Here is a 21,023-nt window from a genome sequence, read left to right on the forward strand (position 1 = left end):
TCTATAGTTTTGCCACTACTTACAGTTGATCAGGCTAACAGTATTAAGATGTTAATTCTGATAGTTTTATACTAATCGGAAAGAAGAGGAATTTGGTAAATAATGTGTACAGTGGGTAGCTGAATTAAACTTGAAATACAGGACATTCCTTAACACTAAAGGTTGGCTCCACAGGTGCATATATATGTATATTAGAGATTTGTTTATTTTTATTGGAAAGGCAGATATACAGAGAAGAGGAGAGACAGAGAGGATGATCTTCCTTCCAATGGTTCACTCCCCAAGTGACCTCAACGGCTGGTGCTGCGCTGATCCGAAGCCCAGAGCCAGGAGCCAGGAGCTCTTCCAGTTCTCCCACGCGGGTGCAGGGTCCCAAGGCTTTGGGCCATCCTTGACTGCTTTCCCAGGCCACAAGCAGGGAGCTGGATAGGAAGCAGGGCTGCCGGGATTAGAACCGGCAACCATATGGGATCCCGGTGCATGCAAGGTGAGGACTTTAACCACTTCGTTATTGTGCTGGGCCTAGCCAAAGCAAATTTCTACTCAAGGACCCATTTCCTGGCTTAATCAGCCATTAACTATATTTATGTTATACTCAATATAAAAAAACACTTAATATCTCTTGCAAATGATACAGTATGTTACCTTTAGAAGGCCAGTAATGCCATAAAGAAAAGCCACATGAATGGTGTATTAAGAGGAGGAACACTTCAGTGTATTTGAAAAAGTATGTATGTGTGTGTATGTATTAAAATTCATGTATACAAGATATGCTTAACAATTTTGAGAATGCCTGGCTGGAAGGTAGGTACTTTGTGTACTTGTTATTAAGCTTTTCCATGGCAAGTGTTATAAATTATTTCTCATCCCAGAGAAGTCTACATGGAATCGAGGATAATTCCCTGGAAAGCAGTGTTGTCTGTGCCTGGACACAGGATGTGTCTGGGGTTCTGCTCATCTATTACTTGGAATTGATGTGCCTACTCGATTCTGAGGAGGAAGAAGAGATAGTGGACAGGACTTAGGAAGAAACCACATAGGCTACATCTGCCATTTGCCATTCAGCTACCCTGCCTCCATTTAGGATCTGAAAATGTGGGGTGGGAGTCAGGTTTTTAGTGGTAACATCACCATCATTTTCAGATCCTTTATTTTTGCGGGGTGGAGGGTGAAGATCAGCGACACTGATGCCATTTGTGGAATGTAGCATTGGGCCTAAGCTTTCTATGGAATGTGGCAGTAATCTGTCTGTCTGTCATCCCTTCTGCTTCAAATGTCATCAGGCATGATTGGCTTCCAGTGATGTGTGTAATGCTTCTCCCACGACTGGTGTGTAAAACACTGTGAATTGAATTTTGCCGTGCTCACATTCTCTCAAGTCTCTCGCTTAAGTGATTGCTCTGATGTTCTGATAAACTGAGGCTCCCCAAAGAGAGGTCCACATGGGAACTGCGCATGATCTCCTGTGAGGAATATCCCACCCTCAACAAGTAAGCCTGAGAACAGATTCATCCTGACCCGCAACACCCGTGGGATCATCAAGTATTTGTTATTATACTGTTAGGCTTTGGAGTAATTTGTTAGATAAAAACAGATAATGATGCGACCTTGCAGAGCAAATCACCTCATTTTGTTTGATTCAGATTCCTCATTGATAAAATGGCATAATAATAGCTACCTTCATGTTTACTATGAGGCACTTGAAGTAAACAGAAGTTACTTTTGTTAGTACATCTTTTTTGATCTAAAGACTATGCCACTTAAGGCATTTTTTAGCTAGATCCATGGAATTAATTTGATATGAGTGGTGCTAGCAGAAATGATGCGTCTTGGGGTGGGATTTGACTAGACACCTGAAGTGATTGCATCCCATGTTAGAATGCCTGGGGTCTTGTCCCAGGTTTGCTCTGGCTGCAGCTGCCGGCTAATGTGCACCTTCGGAGGCTGCACACAAAAGGAAGCAACCTTGCGAGTCGCACTTCAGACCTCTGGCCCCCCAAGCAGCGAGAGAATAAATACCTGTTGTTTTAAACCATCTAGTTTTTGTTACGGCAGCCCTCATAAACTGGTAGAAATCTTGATCCAAGAAAGGAGCGTATCACTATGATATAGACCTACTGATGTGGGAATGTCTTTTAGAATTGACAGTGGCTAGAAGCTAGAATTTTGAAATGGAAACAAGTCTAGGCTGATTGAGAAAGTCTAGGTTATCTTGAAGAAACTATGGAAATACGGATGCGAAAGGCAGTGAGGACAGTAGCGAAAGTTGCCATTTTTTAGAATTTATATGTCATCAAGAAGAGAATGCTGAAAGAAATAGGAACATTAAAGGTGTTTCTGCTAAGGTCTCAGATGTTATTGGACACTAGAAGAACAATGATCCTTGTTAAGCAGAGAACTTGGTTGAGTTCATTGTTCTGTTAATTGGGTAGAAAAGTAAAAAAGGAAATGAAATTGAGCATTTAAGTTTATTGCTAAGCAAAATACAGAAGATTTGGCCTAGTACTTGTTTATAGTAAAATGAAACAGGTAGAAACTGTTCATTAAAAAACTAGAGTGTGATTATTTGGAATTATCATTTGAAATTGTTCACAGCCTATCCCACCTAATCCCATATTGTAAAAGATGCTAAGATGTGTTCTGGAGAAACACCTGAGCAGGTGGCTGCAAATCCTACTGCTGGAGAGACTAAACAAGAAACCACAGAAGCCATCAGCCACCCCTCAGAAACCAGGAACAGGGACATGAGGTTGACCAGGAGGGATCTGTGAAGAACCACATGTCCAGTGTTACAGATTCCCCTCATACCCACAGAAAACTGATAGGCTTGTGGGACTGTTAGGTCAGATTGGGCTGAAGAAAACAGACAAAAGGAATTCTTTAAGCAGGAAACAGGTAGCCGGAGGGGTAGGACTGCTACAGAGGGCGGAGGCTAGAGGTTCAGAAGGTGGTGTCATAATGGCGTCTCTGTGTCGCAGAGCCAGATGGAGCCACAGCTGATTATTTTTGGTCCTCAGTGCCCCATGGCATTTGCACTGCTGGTTTTGCACATTTGCTTTAGATCAGAGACTCTTACTCCTACTCTATTCCCTCTCTGGAATGGGAATGTCTGCTTATATTTGTCCCAACTCTGTATTTTGGAGGCTGGCAACTTGTTTTCTTGCTTCACAGTGCCATCAAGGAGAAGAGATTGTGAGTGGTGGGGTAGCCAGCCACTTCTGCATGGTTTACATTATGAGCTGTAAACTTTTTGAGTTGATGGTATTTGGATGAGATTTTGTATTTCAGGTTAACGCTATAGTGGGTTAATATTTGGGGGAAGGTTGGGATGAGGGAGTGCATTTTGCATGTGTGATGAAGGTGAATTTTACAGTGGATTTATCCCTTCAAAATATTGTCCACTGGAACCTCTGAAGGTGAAGTCATTTCTAACTAGCCTTTACTGATGTAATTCAGCTAAGGCAGTGTCACTCAGCGTTAGCGGTGGTCCCTTAATACAATGATTAAATCCTTATGAGGGAGTCAAAGGAGAAAGAGACAGAACAATAATCTACAAGAATGCCAGATGAAGACTGAGACAAGAATACAGTGATGTTGCTGTGAATAAAACTAAAAAAATAAGGAATGATCATAATATCTTGTTTTAGGCCAGCTGGTTTATGTCATGATGAATCTAGGGAAGTACAGATTTGTTACAACAGCATTAGGAAGCCAGTACAAGGTACTATTTGCCCTTTTACTTCATTGTTTCATGGACATAGGATGGAGTTTTTCAGGGACTATGATGGAGTAAGAGACTGAATCCAGAGTAGATGTGAAAAGCCAGCCATGTTCTAAGGAAGCCAACAATTAGTGATTTGCAAAAATGTAAGAATGCTACTATTACAGGTTTTTCTTTTGAAAGGTAATTATTTTCATTAGAAGTGGTATTTTAATCTGAGTTTTTAAAAATAATTTATTTATTTTTATTGGAAAGTCAGATATACGGAGAGGAGGAGAGACAGAGAGGAAGATCTTCGGTCTGCTGATTTACTCCCCAATAGCCAGAGCTGATCCATCCAATCCAAAGCCAGGAGCTTCTTCCGGGTCTCCTACACAGGTGTAGGGTCCCAAGACTTTGGGCCATCTTCAGCTGCTTTCCCAGGCCACAAACAGGGAGCTGGATGGGAAGTGGGGTCACCAGGATATGAACCAGCACCCATATGGGATCCTGGCACATACAGGTGAGGACTTTAGCCACTAAGCTACTATGCTAGGTCCATCTGAGGTTTTTTAATGTAAATTTAAGGAAGTCAATATGGGACACACATAGGCTTCCCAAATAGTGACTTAACCTACTGCAATGCAGTATCAGTCCCCTGAGCCCTGAAAATGTGAAAACCACTGGATAAATATAAATTCTGAAATAATACCTGGTATTTTATTTGTGCCACTGCTTTATAGACATTTAGACCCACTTTTATTTGCATAAAGCAGACAGTGCTTAAAAGAATGGACTGGATTCACATTGAAGTAGGCTAGGTTTTCACCTCTTTCACTTAAGAATTAAATTTATTTTTCCTTAGGAAGTAAGAAAATAATATAGTCAGGGCCAGACGCAGTAGCCTAGCGGCTAAAGTCCTCACTTTGAACGCACCCGGGATTCCATATGGGCACTGGTTCTAATCCCGGCAGCTCCATTTCCCATCCAGCTCCCTGCTTGTGGCCTGGGAAACCAGTTGAGGACAGCCCAAAGCCTTGGGACCCTGCACCCGTGTGGGAGACCTGGAGGAAGTTCCTGGCTCCTGGTTTCGGATGGGTACAGCACCGGCCGTTGCGGTCACTTGGGGAGTGAACCATTGGAAGGAAGATCTTCCTCTTTGTCTCTCCTCTCTGTCTCTCCTCCTCTCTGTATATTTGATTTTGCAAAAAAAATAAATAAATAAATCTTAAAAAATATATAGGCAGTATGAAGATTAAACTTGAATAAATACATTAAATGGTAATAGTTGCTATAGTTCCTAAAAGCAAGTATGTTTATTCCGTCTAATTACGTGTTTTATTGGTTGTTGGTGTATGAAGAGGCAGAAGGATCACCAGTCAAGTTCCCGGTTAATACTTACTGGACTAATGTGCAGAAGCTTTACGAGATATTAAGACTCCAAATGTAGAGGAAGAAACTGTGGACGTCCTGTGAACCATGGGATTTTCTTTCCCCTGGGGAAAATCTTTTGGTCGCTTATCGTAATTGCTGCTTGTTAATACTGGTAAAATATCTGTTAAGGACTATGATTTTTCAGGACAAAATTTTTTTGTATATACAGACCCCAAATAACATTTTAGAATCATGGCAACTCTATCAAAATTAGCTCAATTTAAGGTACTTGTCTAAAACAAATTCTACATCTAAAGATATCCTAAAGCCTTAAGTTAAAGCGAGGAGCAGGGTACTTTACCTGGGTCTCTCACATGGGCTGCAAGGACTCGAGTACTTCAGCCCTCATCCACTGCTTCCCAGGATTATTTGCAGGAAGGTGGCCTGGAAGCAGAGGAGCTGGCACTCAAACTGCTACTCTGATGTGGAATGTTAGCATTCCAGGTGCAGCGGCTTTTAACCATTAGACATGTTTTCCCATTCACTTTTTGAAGACCATTCATATGCATGGATTTCAAAGTTTTCTTATACAAAAATAAATTTATGTCTTATTTCCATTTTACATAAACGTTTTGAAGTGCCCTATACTAATATCTAAAATAACCTGTGTGAAGAGTGAGAAGACTTAATTCCTAGATGGTGAAAAAAAATTACAACAAACTGGCATCTTGGTTAGTTAGACAATAAAAAGCTTCTTTTACTCAAGGGGGAAAAAAAGACCCCAGCCGTAATTCCAACCTATTTCATGCCGTGATTTCCTTAGTTCTATTTTCCCTCTCCTACTTTGCATTCTTCCATGTTGTACTTTACCACATCATAGTTCACATTTTATTTATTTTTATCTACTCTGCATGTCCCCAACCTGAATGTGAGCTACGTAAAAGCAGGCATTTTGCTGTCTTGTTTATTACTATATTCCCAGACTTAAAAAGACTAAGTTGAAATTGAGGTCATCTGACTCGAGTTCCCACTAGCTTCTTCGTTCACCTCAGAGTCCTCAAGCCATCTTCATCTGATCCATTGCCAAGGCTGACCCTTTTATTTGTGCTCTACATTATTCTCTTCCCCTTGCTTGGATGTTGGCAGTTTCTATTGTTTCTGCCCATTCATTGTGTAATGTTTCTCTTCAGTCTACAAAACTGTTTAGTTTTTGACATCTTGTATAGCTTCTGTCATCTGCCCATCTTTATCTTGAAATTCTTTATGTGGTCTGTAAGATCTGATTTTCTGATTATTTAGTTTGTCCCCATTGGTTCTTCTGTAAGCAGATCCAAATTACCTTTCCTTCCTCATGCTTTAAAGCATCACCCCTCTAAAGGATTGAGATCAACTCTGCATGTTAATGATTCATTACCTGGACTTAAAATGTTGGAATTGAACCCTTATGTCCTTTTTTTCCCTTCCATTAATGGTTTTCACTTTAGATTTTGCAGTTTCCTCCCTACACCGTGTCTTATCCGTGTCTCTTTCCTGTCTACTAAAATTTACTTCAGTGGTTCCTTTACTTACAGATAAACAATATATAATCCATGCCATTGGAGAAGTATAAAATACTGTAGAGATCATTGTGGTGATAGCTTCCAGATTATGTAATATTCTAAGATAAAGTCCAACTTTCCATTTGTACATATATTTTATACAGTACCTACCATATAATAGAGACTATAGGATATGATTGTGTCTAGAGGTACCAGTGTGAAGTATTACATGCATAATTCAATAACATCCAACTTCATAAATAAGAAGGTTTCACTTATTTCCCCAGCAAGTTCACAGATTTTTCTGATGACAGAGAATTTGCACTTACATTATTCTGATTGTTTGCTATCCAGTGAGTAACCATTGACATTTAATTTTCAGTTATTGCACATGTATCAGGTGTGTTTTAGATTCAGCCAGGTGAGTTCAAACAGGAGTGAAGACACAGTCTATGCCATGGAAGAGTTAAATTTTGGAACTTTAAGGATGGAATTGATGAAGGATGGAGATGCATTTTGACCTCCAAGTTTTCCTTACTTAGATGTACTTGCTGCACTCTATGTAATTACTCTAATTGAACTTTAAAGGATATTTGCCTCCACAGGTAAGAACAGAACATCATGCTCAGTCATAATCTCAATATTGTGAGACATGTGTGTTGATCCCTTGGCACCGTCCTCTCCAGCAACCATGGCAAATAACTCCACCTTCAATTCTGCATGCAAACCAGCTGCTACCTGTAAGAGACAGTGTAGCTTTAGGATCACCCACATAGGAGTTGAGATTTCAGTTTTAACACTGATTTGCACAAGCTACTTCAGCTATATCACCCTTGGTTTCTTCTATGTGGTAGTTGTTACAAGCATTTAACAACTTATTTCATAGGTTACACAAAATGTCACTGAGTAAAGGGTACCCAAGAATTGTTGGAGGAGTAAACCGGCTGCTGTTTGGGAAATAGTATAAGGAAACTAAATGCCAGGGTGCTGCATATGGCGTTGAAGGCAAATTGCTGCAGTTCCTGTAACTGGGCTGTTCGTTGACAGATGAATTTAGACTTGTGAGCATCAGTAAGTGCAATTATAAGTCCACGTAAGACAGACAGAAGTTTAAACTCAAATAACTGAGAGATTGGTGGATTCCAGGTCTTTGCCCTGTCCCTATAGTATTCCAACTGCAGGTTGTGGAAAGTGATAATGCCAGCAGAGGGAGACGGCATTAGTGTACACGCCATACTGCTTAGGTCTGAAAGCCTTAGGAAAAGAGGCACCAATAAAAAAGAAACCTGATCTACATGGCAAGGCATAGGATTCCTACCTTACTCCTTGGAAAGAACACTACCCAGGAAAGAAAGAACTGTTTATATTTCTAAAGCTGCCTCTCCAGGAGGTGGGCTTAAAAGACAGACTTGGGAACAGTTATCTGGAAAAAAATAAACCAGAAACTACCACATGGAAAGGAATTAGATACAAATGGATTTTTTTTTCTAGGATATATTTTTACAAATAATAGAGTTGAAAAATGTTTCTAGTTTTTCAACAGCGTGCAAGCGTATGCTTCCTGGAGCGTATCCAACAGCTCTGTTTCTGAGAATAAGACCCTTCGTCCTCCAAGGCCAACAATCAGAGCAGGGTTGGGCAATGACGAAATTCGGCATGAGGGGGTCTGGAATGTGGCCATGGTACAGTTTTACCCAGGCTTTGAGTATATTCATTTAGTGCTGGCAAGTAACCAAGCTGAACAGTGGTTGGATTTACATATGGAGAGGTCTGTAGATTATATTTTTTTTGCCAGAGCCAAAACTTACTGTCAAAAAGGAGGAAAAAAAAAAAAAAACCCTAAGAAACAAAACAAATTAAAAAAAGAAAAAACACATAGCAGCGTAGAGTGGACTTCAAAGTGCACACTGAAATGTTAGTGCTTAGAAGGATCCGTCCAACAATCGTCTCGGCTTTTGACATAATCTACTTCAAATTGAAATGAGATTTACTAACTTCCCAGAACTGTTTCCAGGAACAGTGAAAGAAGGCCTTGCTTTGAGTTTTATTTTGGCCTTATGTTGTGAATATTCTGAAATCTTGATAGCAATAAATGATGAATTGTTTCAGAAGTGCTCGTGACTTAGTTGATTCAATCCCAAAATGCACTCCTGTATAGAGTTGCAATATACATGCTACTTTTTTAAAAAGTAGATCATAAAAATATGGAAAAAGATGCTAAGGAAGGGTTCTGCTCTAACCTCTCTTTTCTAGATGGAAAAAACAAGGCTCAAAGCATTATCACTGAGCTACTTGGTACCATCATGACAAGCAGCCTATGGAATACTATGTCAAACTCACCCTCTCACCCACTGAGGTTGCCTTAAAAGGTTCAGATCCAGGAGCACGATAAGCTGCTTCTGGACTCCTGGACCCGATACCCTGCCAACTGCTCGTATGTGCCTACAAGTGTTCTTGTTCCTGATGAGTAGTTTAGGTATCTACCATAGTGTTACTTCATTCTATTACACAGTCACATCTCTTTGAGTACTTGCCCTGTGTCTGTCTCTGAAAGCTTGTCAGCTCTTTTTTTTTTCCTACCTCTGTACCTTGGCAGCAAGAGTGGCATATGGGAAGGACTCAACAGTTTTTTCTATGTGAAATGAAATGGGCGTTAAAGCATTCTAGAAGATGCAGTAAGATTTATAACGGTAGACTTTTTTTAATATCACACTGAACTTGTGAAACTATAGGAATATACAAAACACTCATTTTAGGGAATGCATCAAATGAAGTCAGAACAGGTTGACATTTTTAAGTTTAGATTTTTAGCTATCTGTGGAGAGATAAGGCAGTTGATGAATTTATATTGGAGAGGCAGATTTACAGAGAGAAGGGGAGACAAAGATCCTCCATCTACTGGATCACTCTCCAAATGACAATGGCTGTACCTGAGCTAATCCAAAGCCCAGAGCCAGGAGCTTCTGAGTCTCCCAAGTGAGTGCAAAGTCCCAAGAACTTGGGTTACCCTCCACTGCTTTCCCAGGCCACAAGCAGAGCATTGGAAAGTGGAGCAGCCAGCCAGGACACTAACCGGCACCAACTGGGATGCTGGAACTTGCAGGTGGAGGCTGAGCCTGTTGAGCCACCATGCTGGTTCCTCTGTTATTTCCTAATATGGCAAGAAGCATCTTTCTGGCAAACACCAAGAGAAGAGACCAGCTGTATATAAGGAATGGGATAATTATTTTTTTCAAAGGATCTTTCACTTCTCAGGAGAATTAAAAAAAGCTCAGCTTTTAAAATTCAGTATAATTCACAGATACAATCCTAAGAATATAATATTATAGAATTCAGTTTTTTAAAGGATAGGTTTATCTTTAAAAGGATGCTACATAATTAAACTATTGAGCCAGTAAAGTGAGTTTTAGAAATATTTCCACAGCTAGCAATTTCATTTACACAAAGGATCTTTCTCTGATTCCCACATGAAATGAATGACACCAAGTTATATCTCGTACTAAAACCAGAAATCAATTGCTTATATTAGAAAAATGAAGACTTATCTATGGTTTAAACTAGTTGGACAGAATTATTTAAAAGCTCACTTCACTGTAAACCCATGTATAATTCTACATGTACATACACCAACAGATGACATACATAGCACTTACAGGCCCAGGTTTGTAAGTCACTTTCAGGCCCGTGCTGGGTGGGGGCTGCTTCACTCTAAACCTATCAGGCAGAAAGATAGAAATAAACTTATGTCATAATGAGAAACATAAACAATGAAATAAAGTAGGATGATAAAATCAGTATAGCATTAAAATTCAGCATACCAGGGATCCATACCATTAGAAAAACTACTTCAATATTCAATTGGGTGAAGAATCTGGGGCCATTTCACAACTGCCTTTCCAACAGTTTTCATCAGCATGAAACATTCCAACCTGAGTTTCAACCCTTTGTTATTGATTGCTGATGGAACAGCTCAGGCCTGAGCAGTGTTGTTTGGCTGGTGAGCGCATTTCAGCAGAGCCGCCAGAGTGAATGCAAACACTGGCAGCCAGATCCTTCAGCTTAGGAAGCAAAGGCTTGTTTTGGAGAGCAATGCAGCATGGGAGCTGGTCTTGCTCTGACACTGGGATGGAGTTTGCATGCTTGGAAAGAGGAGAAACAAAGGGCTCAGAAAACGCGGAAGAACTTTAAAAGCTCTCTGCTCACATATGGTGCTTATTGATCTTCCTTGCACGCAGTTTGTGGATTCTGCCTGAAGGTTGAAGACCTGGAGTCAATTAAAATGCCAAGGAAGGCCTAACTCCACATTGACCCCAAGCCTACCCCTTCTACCATCAGCTTTGTTGCTGGCCTTCCTGTGTCTGATTTTAACAAGCTTAGAAGAGAAATGATAAACAACGCTTCCTGGAACAACACGATATGCTGGGACGAATTTTACCGGCTTGAGTGGAACCATTTCTCCTCCCCGACCCACCACCCCACATCGTTGACAACAACCTGGAAAAATGATGTCTGATCTGGTAGCCTAAGTCCCCCTCTTGGTTGTGCTGTTATTCATGAAGTTGGGTTTGGCCTCCCACAAAGGGGGACAGTGATTTTTTTTTTTTTTAACAGAATGCTGCTGTCATTCTGCTCAGTCTGGCTTCCAGTCCTGAGTTTAGAATTAAAAACATTCTCGAAGGACTTGCCACTTGTACTGAGAATATTTCTACAACTGAAGTCAATATTTGTTTCATTTTTATCAACCTTCCCTTCCACATTATGTGTAAGTTTAATTCAAACTGGAATGTTGGACATTTTGTAGGTGGGAATGGTCTTGGCCTGGATGTATAACATAGGGCCCAATGGAAAGGACACATTTCATGAAGCTAGTGACCAGGCCTGTGTTAATAAAGCCAAGTACCTTAATCTGGTGAAGTCAGCCATGAGCTGGGACACGAGAACTCAGGTCTGGTCTCAACCTTGCCTACAAGACTAAAGTGATTTATAGTTTGTTCCTGCGTGAGAGTCTATATTGTCTCCACAAATGCTAAGATTTTATCATTCTTCATCTAGAAAGGAAGGACTGTTTTGTCATCAAATGCCGGAAATACTTTATTTTCATTTGGGATATTACAGACTGTGAGTTAAAGTGTTGGTTGTTAATTCTAAATTTCTTCCTCACACCTAAAATGACCTTAATAATGTTTCAGGGTTGGGTTTTTTTTAAATCCTTTTTGTCTCAATTTGGTAGAAATGCAGTTTAAAACACCTTTCATAATAAAAAAAAACACTTTTCATAATAAAAAATTTAAATGCAAAAAAATGTGAAGTTATATAGAAGGAGATCTCCAATAGACAATCAGCATATTTCTAAACAGTAGTTTGCAGACAAGGAAAGAATGGTGTGATACACCTAACATACTGAAATAGGACTAACATCCAAGAACATTATACCCAACAGCTGTCCATCAGAAAAGTCCTCACCTGGTATCAGAACAAAAGACAGAACAAATAGATCAACTACTCCAGCCAAGTGTTGACAGCGAATATCTGGGCAGAGACTCTTAGGTAGACTGGCAATCAATGGATTCTGGAGAGATTTCATTGTGCTTGGAGTGGCGAGATCAGCAGTAATTCAGAACTGATGAACCATCAAAACCTCATAAGCAGGACCCTTGGAGCATATCCCACAATGGGGACTCTGGGATGGCATTAGGTGGCTGTTCTCCATCCCAGAATATGGAGGCCCACTGGGAGGCTGGGTGTGACTTATTCCCTTATCTTAACTCTTCCCCCAGATACAGGAAGGAAAACAAAAGGATCTGGAAATAATGGTCTCACCCACCTTGCTGTAGCCCTTGACCCTTTGCACCCTAATCAGCTATGTAAAAATCATCAAAAATAAAAATAATTTTCTTTAAAAAAATAAAGTCCTTCACAGACAACAAAAGCTATAGCTATTCAATACTACTAGACCTGCATAAAGGAGTATTTGTGCACAACAAAAATTATAATTACTTATTAGGAAAACATATGAAAGCATAAAACTTATTGATAAAAATAGATGATCAAATCCAGCATGCACTAATACTATAAAGATGATGTGTAAGTCAAACACGTATCTAGTGTTAAGGTCAAAGTCAAATGCTCAAAATTAATTAAGGCTACACCTTGTTAAATATACAGAATAAAAGGATGTAAGCTGTGATACCATAAACTGAAGGGAATGGGTAAAACTCTGGTGTTTTTATATGAGGTAAAAATTAGATTGTTAGTATCTCAAAAAGTACTATATATGTATTACATATATATTTTTATATATCATATACAATATATATACAAACCACATGGTAACTAAAGCAAAAAAAAAAAAGCTATAGCAAGTATACAAATGATAGGAAATTATCAAATCACAGAGGTAGAGGGGAGAGGGGAAGGAAGGAACAGAAGAATTACAAAATAACCAGAAAACAAATGGCAAAGGAAGTCCGTGGCTGTCGATAATAATTGATTTTAAATGGATCACATTGTCCTGTCAAAAGACAGACCTAAATGGATTTTAAAAAGGGGAGGGAGATCCAACTGTATGTTGCTGATAAGAGACCCACTTAAACTTTAAGGACAAATGAATTGAAAGTGAAAGGACAGAAGATATTCCACACCAATGATAACTGAAAGAGAGCAGCTGTGGTGATAATCGTGTGGAACAGACCATTTGATTTTATTCAAGCAAGTGAAAATATAACTTATCCTATTAAGCAGCAATCTTATTTCCAGATATACATGCAAAGGAAATGAATTTTTAGAAGACAGATCTGCATTCTGGATCATAACAACAATATACATGATACTTCAGACATACAGATAGCCTACGGGTCCATGGACTGCTGTACATATTTACAACGGAATACTATTTAGCCCTGAAACCCAGATCTTGCTGATTTGTCACAAGAGATGAGCCTGGAGAACATTAAATTCAGTAAAATAAACCAAGCACAGATATCAAAGTAGTCTGTGATCTCACTTCAGTGTGGACTGTTGAACACATGAAAAAGGCAGTGATGGTGTGCTGGGTAGGGAGAACACAGAGCTGTAGCTCAGAGGGCAAAAAGTAACTGATATGTAGAATGATCAAATCTAGAGATCTAACATATGACGAAGAACAACAGGCAAAGCAATGGTATTTAAGAGTCAGGCTAAATGTGTAGCTTTTACCTGCTCTTGCCACAAACATAAGAAAATAGGTAACAAACATGAGATAATGGGTATGTCCATTTGCTTCAACACAGCACCCTTTTCAACATGTATATATATATCCTAGAAAACTGTATATACATGTTGAACATCGTATACTAAATATTCATGATAAAATAATTTTAAAACACCCAGTTTTTGGATCATTAAGTGCAAATACATGCTAGCCTCTATCACTGCAACTGGTGATGGATTTGAGAAATAGACTTTGAGGATTTTACATTGGTTCTGACAACTCTTCTGCCTGCCTGCCTCCTTTGTCTTTCGCCCTTGTAAATTGGGGCTTGAATTGCTTCCATCAAAGTGTAAGTGATAATTAACACTAAAGAACTGCCTATCAAATAGTGCTCCATATTTATTGATTCATTGAAGAGTAAAGGAGTTAGTTAGCAGATGAATATAGTAGTGTGTAAGTGAATGGTGTGAAAATTCAAGATGCCATGAAATATTCACTGACGTCAGCTGACACAGACAAACCAGGGAGTAGGGCAAGGGGACCTGTGGGGACATCTGGTACCTTAGCCTCACCTGCAGAAGTCTATGCCAATGTTCTTGAGCTTAACAATGGTTGCATAGGTGTCTCCTTCTCTTAGCACTCCGAACTTCACGGATGGTGGGAGAAGATGGAATCCAAAAGGGGACGACTTTGTGTTATTTATAGCAGCTGCCGCCACAGAGGACGTATTCACTTTTCCTCCAACAGAATGTTGCACCTGTGCGGTAAGCAATACGTGATCAACTAAAAAGATTCTCTTTGGGGTTCTCAAGAAGAATCCTGTCACCAGAGGAAAATAACTGATTAGCTCAGGGAGGAAATAAAGATTTATAGTCTCCTGCAATTCTGATAAAAACAGTATAAGGAAAGATATTAGGTATTGTTTCAAAAGTAAGGGCACTCAAGTTCAGACAACCGAACTTTTTGGCTGACTACAAAATCTATGCTGTTTCCTTTGTGCCAGTCATTATCAAACATTAGTGCCCATCAGAATTTCCTGGAAGATTCATTAGGGTCCAATTCTCTGCTCCTTGAAGTCTGAGGTGGAGCCCAGGATTTTCCATTCATTACTAGTCTTCGGGTGTTGCTTATGCTGCTTGTTAGTAATAGCACAGAACCCACAGTTGTGTGCCCTTACTGTTCCCTACATCAGCAACATTGACACTCAGTACTGACTCACCTGTGAACTTGTTAGACCTGGTTAAATCCTAGGTCCCACACAAGACCTAGTGAAGCAGAGCACATATTTAAAAAAGAGCCCTAGGTCGGTCATATGCATCTTAAAATTTAAGAAACATGTCCATCACTTGTCTAGCTAAATATGTTGCACTACTCTGGTGAAGAACGCAGTGTGCCACGCAAGTTAAAAAAATGGAGGTGGGGGGAGAATTATAAATTTGCCTGATGGGTTTAAGGAAGCCTTTCAATAAGAATTCAATGGATTTTTAATCTTTACAGGTCTGAGGATGGGAAGGATCTCAGTGCTTTTAAACAATTAAGGAAAACCTGCAACGGCTCAAGCGTAGTGAGTCTCAGGCAGTGAGGCTGAAGAAACAAGTATGGGCAGGCCTCGTGCTCATGCTGTTCAGATTATATCCAAGAGTCATGAGAAGGGCGACAGAGATCCCTTCGGCAAGAGAGTAAGCTGGTTAACTGGCTCTCCGAAAACTATTAACAGTGTTTACCAAGTTGGTGCTTTAGTATTCCCACCATGGCTGACTTTGAACTAACAATAATTTAAAACTGGGTCATCCAATTCATCTCACTAGCCTGCGGGAGCAGCCCCAGTGAAGTGTGTTTGTGTGTGAGGTGGCAGACAGAATGGACGTCAGTGCACAGTGGCTGGAAAGAAGTCACTTTGATGAGTCAGAACTTGATAGAATTTTGCTGGGCTCTGGGGAATTTGCCCTGACATCTGCCTTACCTTTTCCAGAGGCTGAGACTTGGGCTTGGAACTCTGCAAGTAATGAGGTAACCTCACTTTTTCTTTCCTGGCTCTTCCCGCCACATCCTGCAGCAACGACTGGATCGGGACCTTCACAGGCGCATACAGTTCTTGTTCTATCAAAGAGTTTAAAGTATTCTACATGGATATTCCATTCAAAACTACTTGTGGTACTACCAAAGTATCTAAGACAATCAACTTGCAACTTGTCCTCTTCAATTTCTGAAGTTTCTTTAAAAGAATAAATTTATCACTTTATATTTGTACATTTCACAAAATGATCATATATATACATATATAAAACTTAATCCTGGTTCTCCCTACACCCTGTGAGATGGGCAGGGCAGGTACTGTTAGAAACTAAATGGAATAAAAAAAAAAACAAGTGTCTAAGAAGTCAGGTGACTTGCCTATGGTGAACTGATATCTGGTTCTGCATGAAATCAGTAAGGTGCAGTACCAAAAACAAGTAAGCAAACAAACAATAAAAAACCCACAAACACCCCCAAAAAACCACTGAAAGAATCCTTAACATTATTGGGTGCCAGATCTTAAGGATTTTTCTGATTCTACCGATGTCTGTCAAATGTGGTTCTAAAAAGTGCTGCAAGATTCACAAATACATTAAGCCAAAGAACTAAATCCCCGTATCTCTAAACATTATGGTGCCTTAGAAATCCTGCATTCCAATCACACAGAGAGGGAAAGGAACCAACATCCGAGTGTTCCACTACCAAGTGTCTAACTCAGCTCTCATAAAATGTGGGGTGAGAGGACAAGGCTGACCCTAAGCGGCATGCTCAGCCCTTGCCCATCTTCACTTTCACACACTCCTCAAACACAGCTGCTGCTGTCTGCACGTTGGTACAGCCCTGTTCCAACCCTCAAGATAGTTGATGACCCATGCACAGCTGACGAGGGTCTTCCTCTGTTCTGCAGGAGGTCACAGGGGTGGACCTCTCATCTTGCCTGTGAGGTTGTGCATCTGGAAAAATCAGCATCATTGACTTTTATGGTCATGATCGCTGCAATGTGGAGATAGACTGTGGTTTTTTTTTTTTTAAAGATTTATTTATTTTTATTACAAAGTCAGATACACAGAGAGGAGAGACAGAATCATCCGTCCGATGATTCACTCCCCAAGTGAGCCGCAACGGCCGGTGCTGCGCCGATTCAAAGCCGGGAACCTGGAACCTCTTCCAGGTCTCCCACATGAGTGCAGGGTCCCAAAGCATTGGGCCATCCTTGACTGCTTTCCCAGGCCACAAGCACGGAGCTGGATGGGAAGTGGAGCTGCGGGATTAGAACTGGCATCCATATGGGATCCTGGCGCGTTCAAGGTGAGGACTTTAGCCGCTACGCCACGCCGCCGGGCCCTAGACTGTGTTTTGTAGGGAGGGATAAATCCAAATAGAAACAAGTAGGGATGGAGTGAGACAGATGGGGGGAAAGAGCATGTGGAGAGAAGCAGTCATAGGCAAACAAACTCTTGGAGAACCAGAGTTCCTGAATCCAAACATTCCCGAGATTGGCCTGACCATTAAGCCACTCTTCTGTGGTTTGCTTTTGAGAACCAATAAATTGCCACCCCCCTTCACCTTTGATTTTTGTTTTTCTCAGAAACTGAGAAGCCTTTATCAACGGTGTCACAGAGTCTCCTCTTTATACAAGGAAGAACTGATGCTCAGAGGTAGGGTTGGCATGTGAACCTAAGTGTTAGTGATTCTACAGGAATAGTTCTCTTTCGCCCAGTGTGCCCTGAACCCATCTGTGTATCTTAACCCCTGAGTTCCTTCTGGGAATATAGGCTCCCATCCCATGTGCCAGACAGCCCCATTCCTAACCAGATCAGAATCCAGATCTCTGGGAGCTGGACCTCCTCGGGGTCATGATTTTGTTAACCATCCCCTAGAAACGGCGATTCTAACGGTTTACGGCAGCTTTCTGTTCATGCTCTTACTCTGTATTAAAAACTGTTCTGGATGAATGCGATGTTAGTCTCATGTGTAAGAATTATTGCTCCTACTCTCCAGACTGGTATTACTTGCTCACCTGTAGCCTTTGCTATAGCTGGCTTAAGTAATCATGATGATGTGATGGAACGCGGAGTTGGGAAGAGCTGGTGCAACCAGCCCTCAGGGACCTCAGGGGCCTCAGGGGCCTCAGGGGCCTCTGGCCTTCACATACTGATTCCTGAAAGCCACCACAGTATTTAGGGATGTTTTCTAGCATTGTCATCATAGCAAGCATTGAGGAACACACATTTTGTAGCTGGCAGTTTGCTCAAGCAAAATGCATCTCATTTTCAGCGATTCACACTCCTGAATCCAAAACTCTTAAGAAATTTCATTTGTTCCTCTTGACCACTTGTCCTAGAAAGCTTTCTCTACTGCTTGTCCTAATCCAGTCCTGTTTTGAATCTCTTTAAACTTTATTATCAATATCAGAAAGCAAATTGGGATTTACGATGGAATCACATTATTCTCCTTTATCTTAAGCATCTTACAGCACTTCGGTCTTAGGGGCTACAGACTTACGGGCCTTAGATTTGTTGGCATGCCTGACAATGTGCTGCATTGCAAAACCTACCTTGGGCAAGCAGCGCCACAGCAAGCAGGATATTGTGGCCAGAACATCCCGTGCAAAGCAAGCAGAACAGAACCTCCACCCTTGTTCCTGTTCAAATAATTAGTTCCTCCCTTGTTTCAATATAGATGATTAGTTACAGGAAACCCCTCCTCTTCCCTCCTCCCCTAGAGAAGAAGGTATATATATGAAGAGTAAATGAAGAGCACTGGACATTCTCATTCACGCAGTACGTGTGTCCGTGTGTTTCTTGGGTAGCAGCCCGGCATTTCCAGTCCACCCTCAGGGTTTGAGCGTCCTGTCCTGCAGGTCGGGACACTTCGGGTTGTTCTTACTGTCCCTCCTTGTTTGGTATTTTTGTTTGCTGGTAGGTTGATTTTGTTTTGGGTAGGTTTTTGTTTTAGGGAGGCAGAGAAACAGAGTGAGCTCCTGTCCACTGGCTTGCTTCTCAGATGTCTGTAATCTCTGGGGCTGTGAATCTGCCATAATGAGATGTTTTTCTGTTTTCTATATTTCAGTGTTTGCTATCCCATAAGAATATGTGCTGTGGTAGGACAGAGACTACATTTTATATCCATCTTGTTTCCACTTGCAGGACCAAGAAAATACTGAAATTAAGCAGAAAAAAGAGATTACCCATCTACCAAAACACCTGCCTACAAAAACAAAAACAAAAGAAGCTGTAAGATGTCTGCCTTTTGATGCACTGCACCAGCTGTCAGAGCCATGAAGGATAATATTATTTTAAAAAATGAAATACAATAAAAATTTTTTAAAATCTAAAAAAAAAAAGTATTGCTGATTCCTTTCTTTCAGTTTTGGACTTCAGTAATTCTCACAATACTTTCAGAGACAGGTGGTGTCTCCGGACACCTTACTAGAGTCACACCTGTTCAGGTTTCCTACGACTGCCAGCCGCACTTAGCCCTTGGGGCTCCCTTTAGTGCTCAACACACATGGTTAGGCTTCATTTTTGAGAAACAATGAGATGAAGAAAATTACTTTCCGTACCTTCGGCAGATTTTGGTAAATTTTCTGTTTGGTTCTCGTCAACAGTCTCCTTGGTATCCACAGAAATCTCCAGCTTTGGCATAGCAGGCATATTTGAGGAGTCTTCTTCTGAAGACAGATGTGGACTAGAATCTAGAGAACCGGAAACAAACATAATAAAGTGATATTAGAATTTTGGACAATGATACAATGACCTCTATCGTTTGCATGAACAAATATTCAACAGAGTGTTTTGACAACAAATAAGGTGCTTTTCGTTAGAAAGAATAAATAACAGAAAACTATGAGGAGGCAGATATTGTTCAAGACATAATGTAGTGTTTACCATCAACAGTCAGTAACTTCCCAGTTCAAACTCCTTTGTGGGTGTTATGACTGGCACGGTAGAGGTGCCAGCGTGTTGCTTCTGTAGCTACTCTATTAAACATGCTCTAGCTCCCCAATTCAGGCAGAATTTCAATCTCGCTCTTACGTTCACATTCACGAGTTGTTGCTGTAGGTTGAGGATTTGCTGTTATTAAGGTTTCTAAGAGGTAGGTCCTGTGGCAGGTCATTGGAGCCATGGCCTCAGAAGACAGTTCTCATTAGAGGTTGGGTTGGTGATAAAGGCTATGCTGGGCCTAGCTTCTCTATTTTCTGTTTTGCTACATGCTCTGTGATATTCTACCTCCATTAGACACCAGACTGAGAGAGCTCCCTGATCTTAGACTAAACCTCCCAAAAATGTAAGCATCAACTTGTTTCTTTATAAGTTAGCTCTCTCAGGTATCTTAGCTGTAGCAATGAAAAGCTGGCAAGTGCAGAAGCTGTGAGGTCAAGTAACATGTCTTTTACTTCACTTTGTAACTGAGGTGTGATTTTAAAAATGTTTGCCCCCCCAAATTAAAAAAAACATATTTCCAATCTTAAATCTATTCATCACCATGAAAATAAATCTCTATAGAAATTTTGAAAAATGTGTAAGAAATAGGTGCCTTGTGAAACAAATTATAAAACAATATTTATTTATGGAGATGATTATGCTCAGTGAAATAAGCCAGTCTCAAAAAGAAAAATGTCATATGTTCTTTACGATATAAGGCAATCTTCATGCCAATACAAAACACAGATAAATGGGTGAACAAATACGTGCATATATTCTCACAGTGAACTGTGTAATGGAGGTTAGCATACCAGCACATGAAGATACGTTGTGACAGGCATCTCTACTTCTGAACAAAAGGAAGACTCCCAATGAAACGTTAAACATGTCTTGATACTATAATACGAGATTTTCTACCTTTTTCTATATCTACAATGCCATGATGCATTTAAATGGTGGAATGTCAGACTTGCAATTATTGCTAAAAGGTCTATACTGTGGTAATAACATGGGGCGGGGAATCGGGAGTGACGGAGCAAGGGAAGGGAAAGGGGGAATCTATAACACTGTATCATGAAAAACAAGAATAGCATAAAAATTTTAAAAAACATATATGTTGGATTGGGAAGGTACATAAATTTTGGCTGCGTGCTTGTTCCGTCTCTGAACGTCATGACTGTCTCAAGTATTGTGATGGAGAGGTTTCCACAGCCTCCCTTCTTCCTTTCACGGTGCAGGTGTTTTTTGCTCGGGATGCAGGCAGTCTAATTGGTAACACA

At 40.5% G+C, this 21,023-nt stretch overlaps 1 protein-coding gene across 1 annotated transcript in view; it reads right to left on the minus strand.

Moving 5' to 3' along the window:
* Positions 1-5,106: 5,106 nt before the first annotated feature.
* Positions 5,107-21,023, minus strand: part of SPAG17 (sperm associated antigen 17) — a 204,528-nt gene continuing 188,611 nt past the window's right edge. Inside the window, exons 43-48 of the mRNA XM_058660118.1 lie at positions 19,383-19,514; positions 15,765-15,901; positions 14,374-14,558; positions 10,266-10,326; positions 7,206-7,350; positions 5,107-5,246 (exon numbers count right to left, since the gene is read on the minus strand). Coding sequence (XP_058516101.1) covers positions 5,107-5,246; positions 7,206-7,350; positions 10,266-10,326; positions 14,374-14,558; positions 15,765-15,901; positions 19,383-19,514 — 800 coding nt within the window. The remainder of the gene's footprint in view (positions 5,247-7,205; positions 7,351-10,265; positions 10,327-14,373; positions 14,559-15,764; positions 15,902-19,382; positions 19,515-21,023) is intronic.

This window comes from Ochotona princeps, chromosome 2 (assembly GCF_030435755.1).
Source record: "Ochotona princeps isolate mOchPri1 chromosome 2, mOchPri1.hap1, whole genome shotgun sequence".
Classification (NCBI taxonomy): Eukaryota; Metazoa; Chordata; class Mammalia; order Lagomorpha; family Ochotonidae; genus Ochotona; species Ochotona princeps.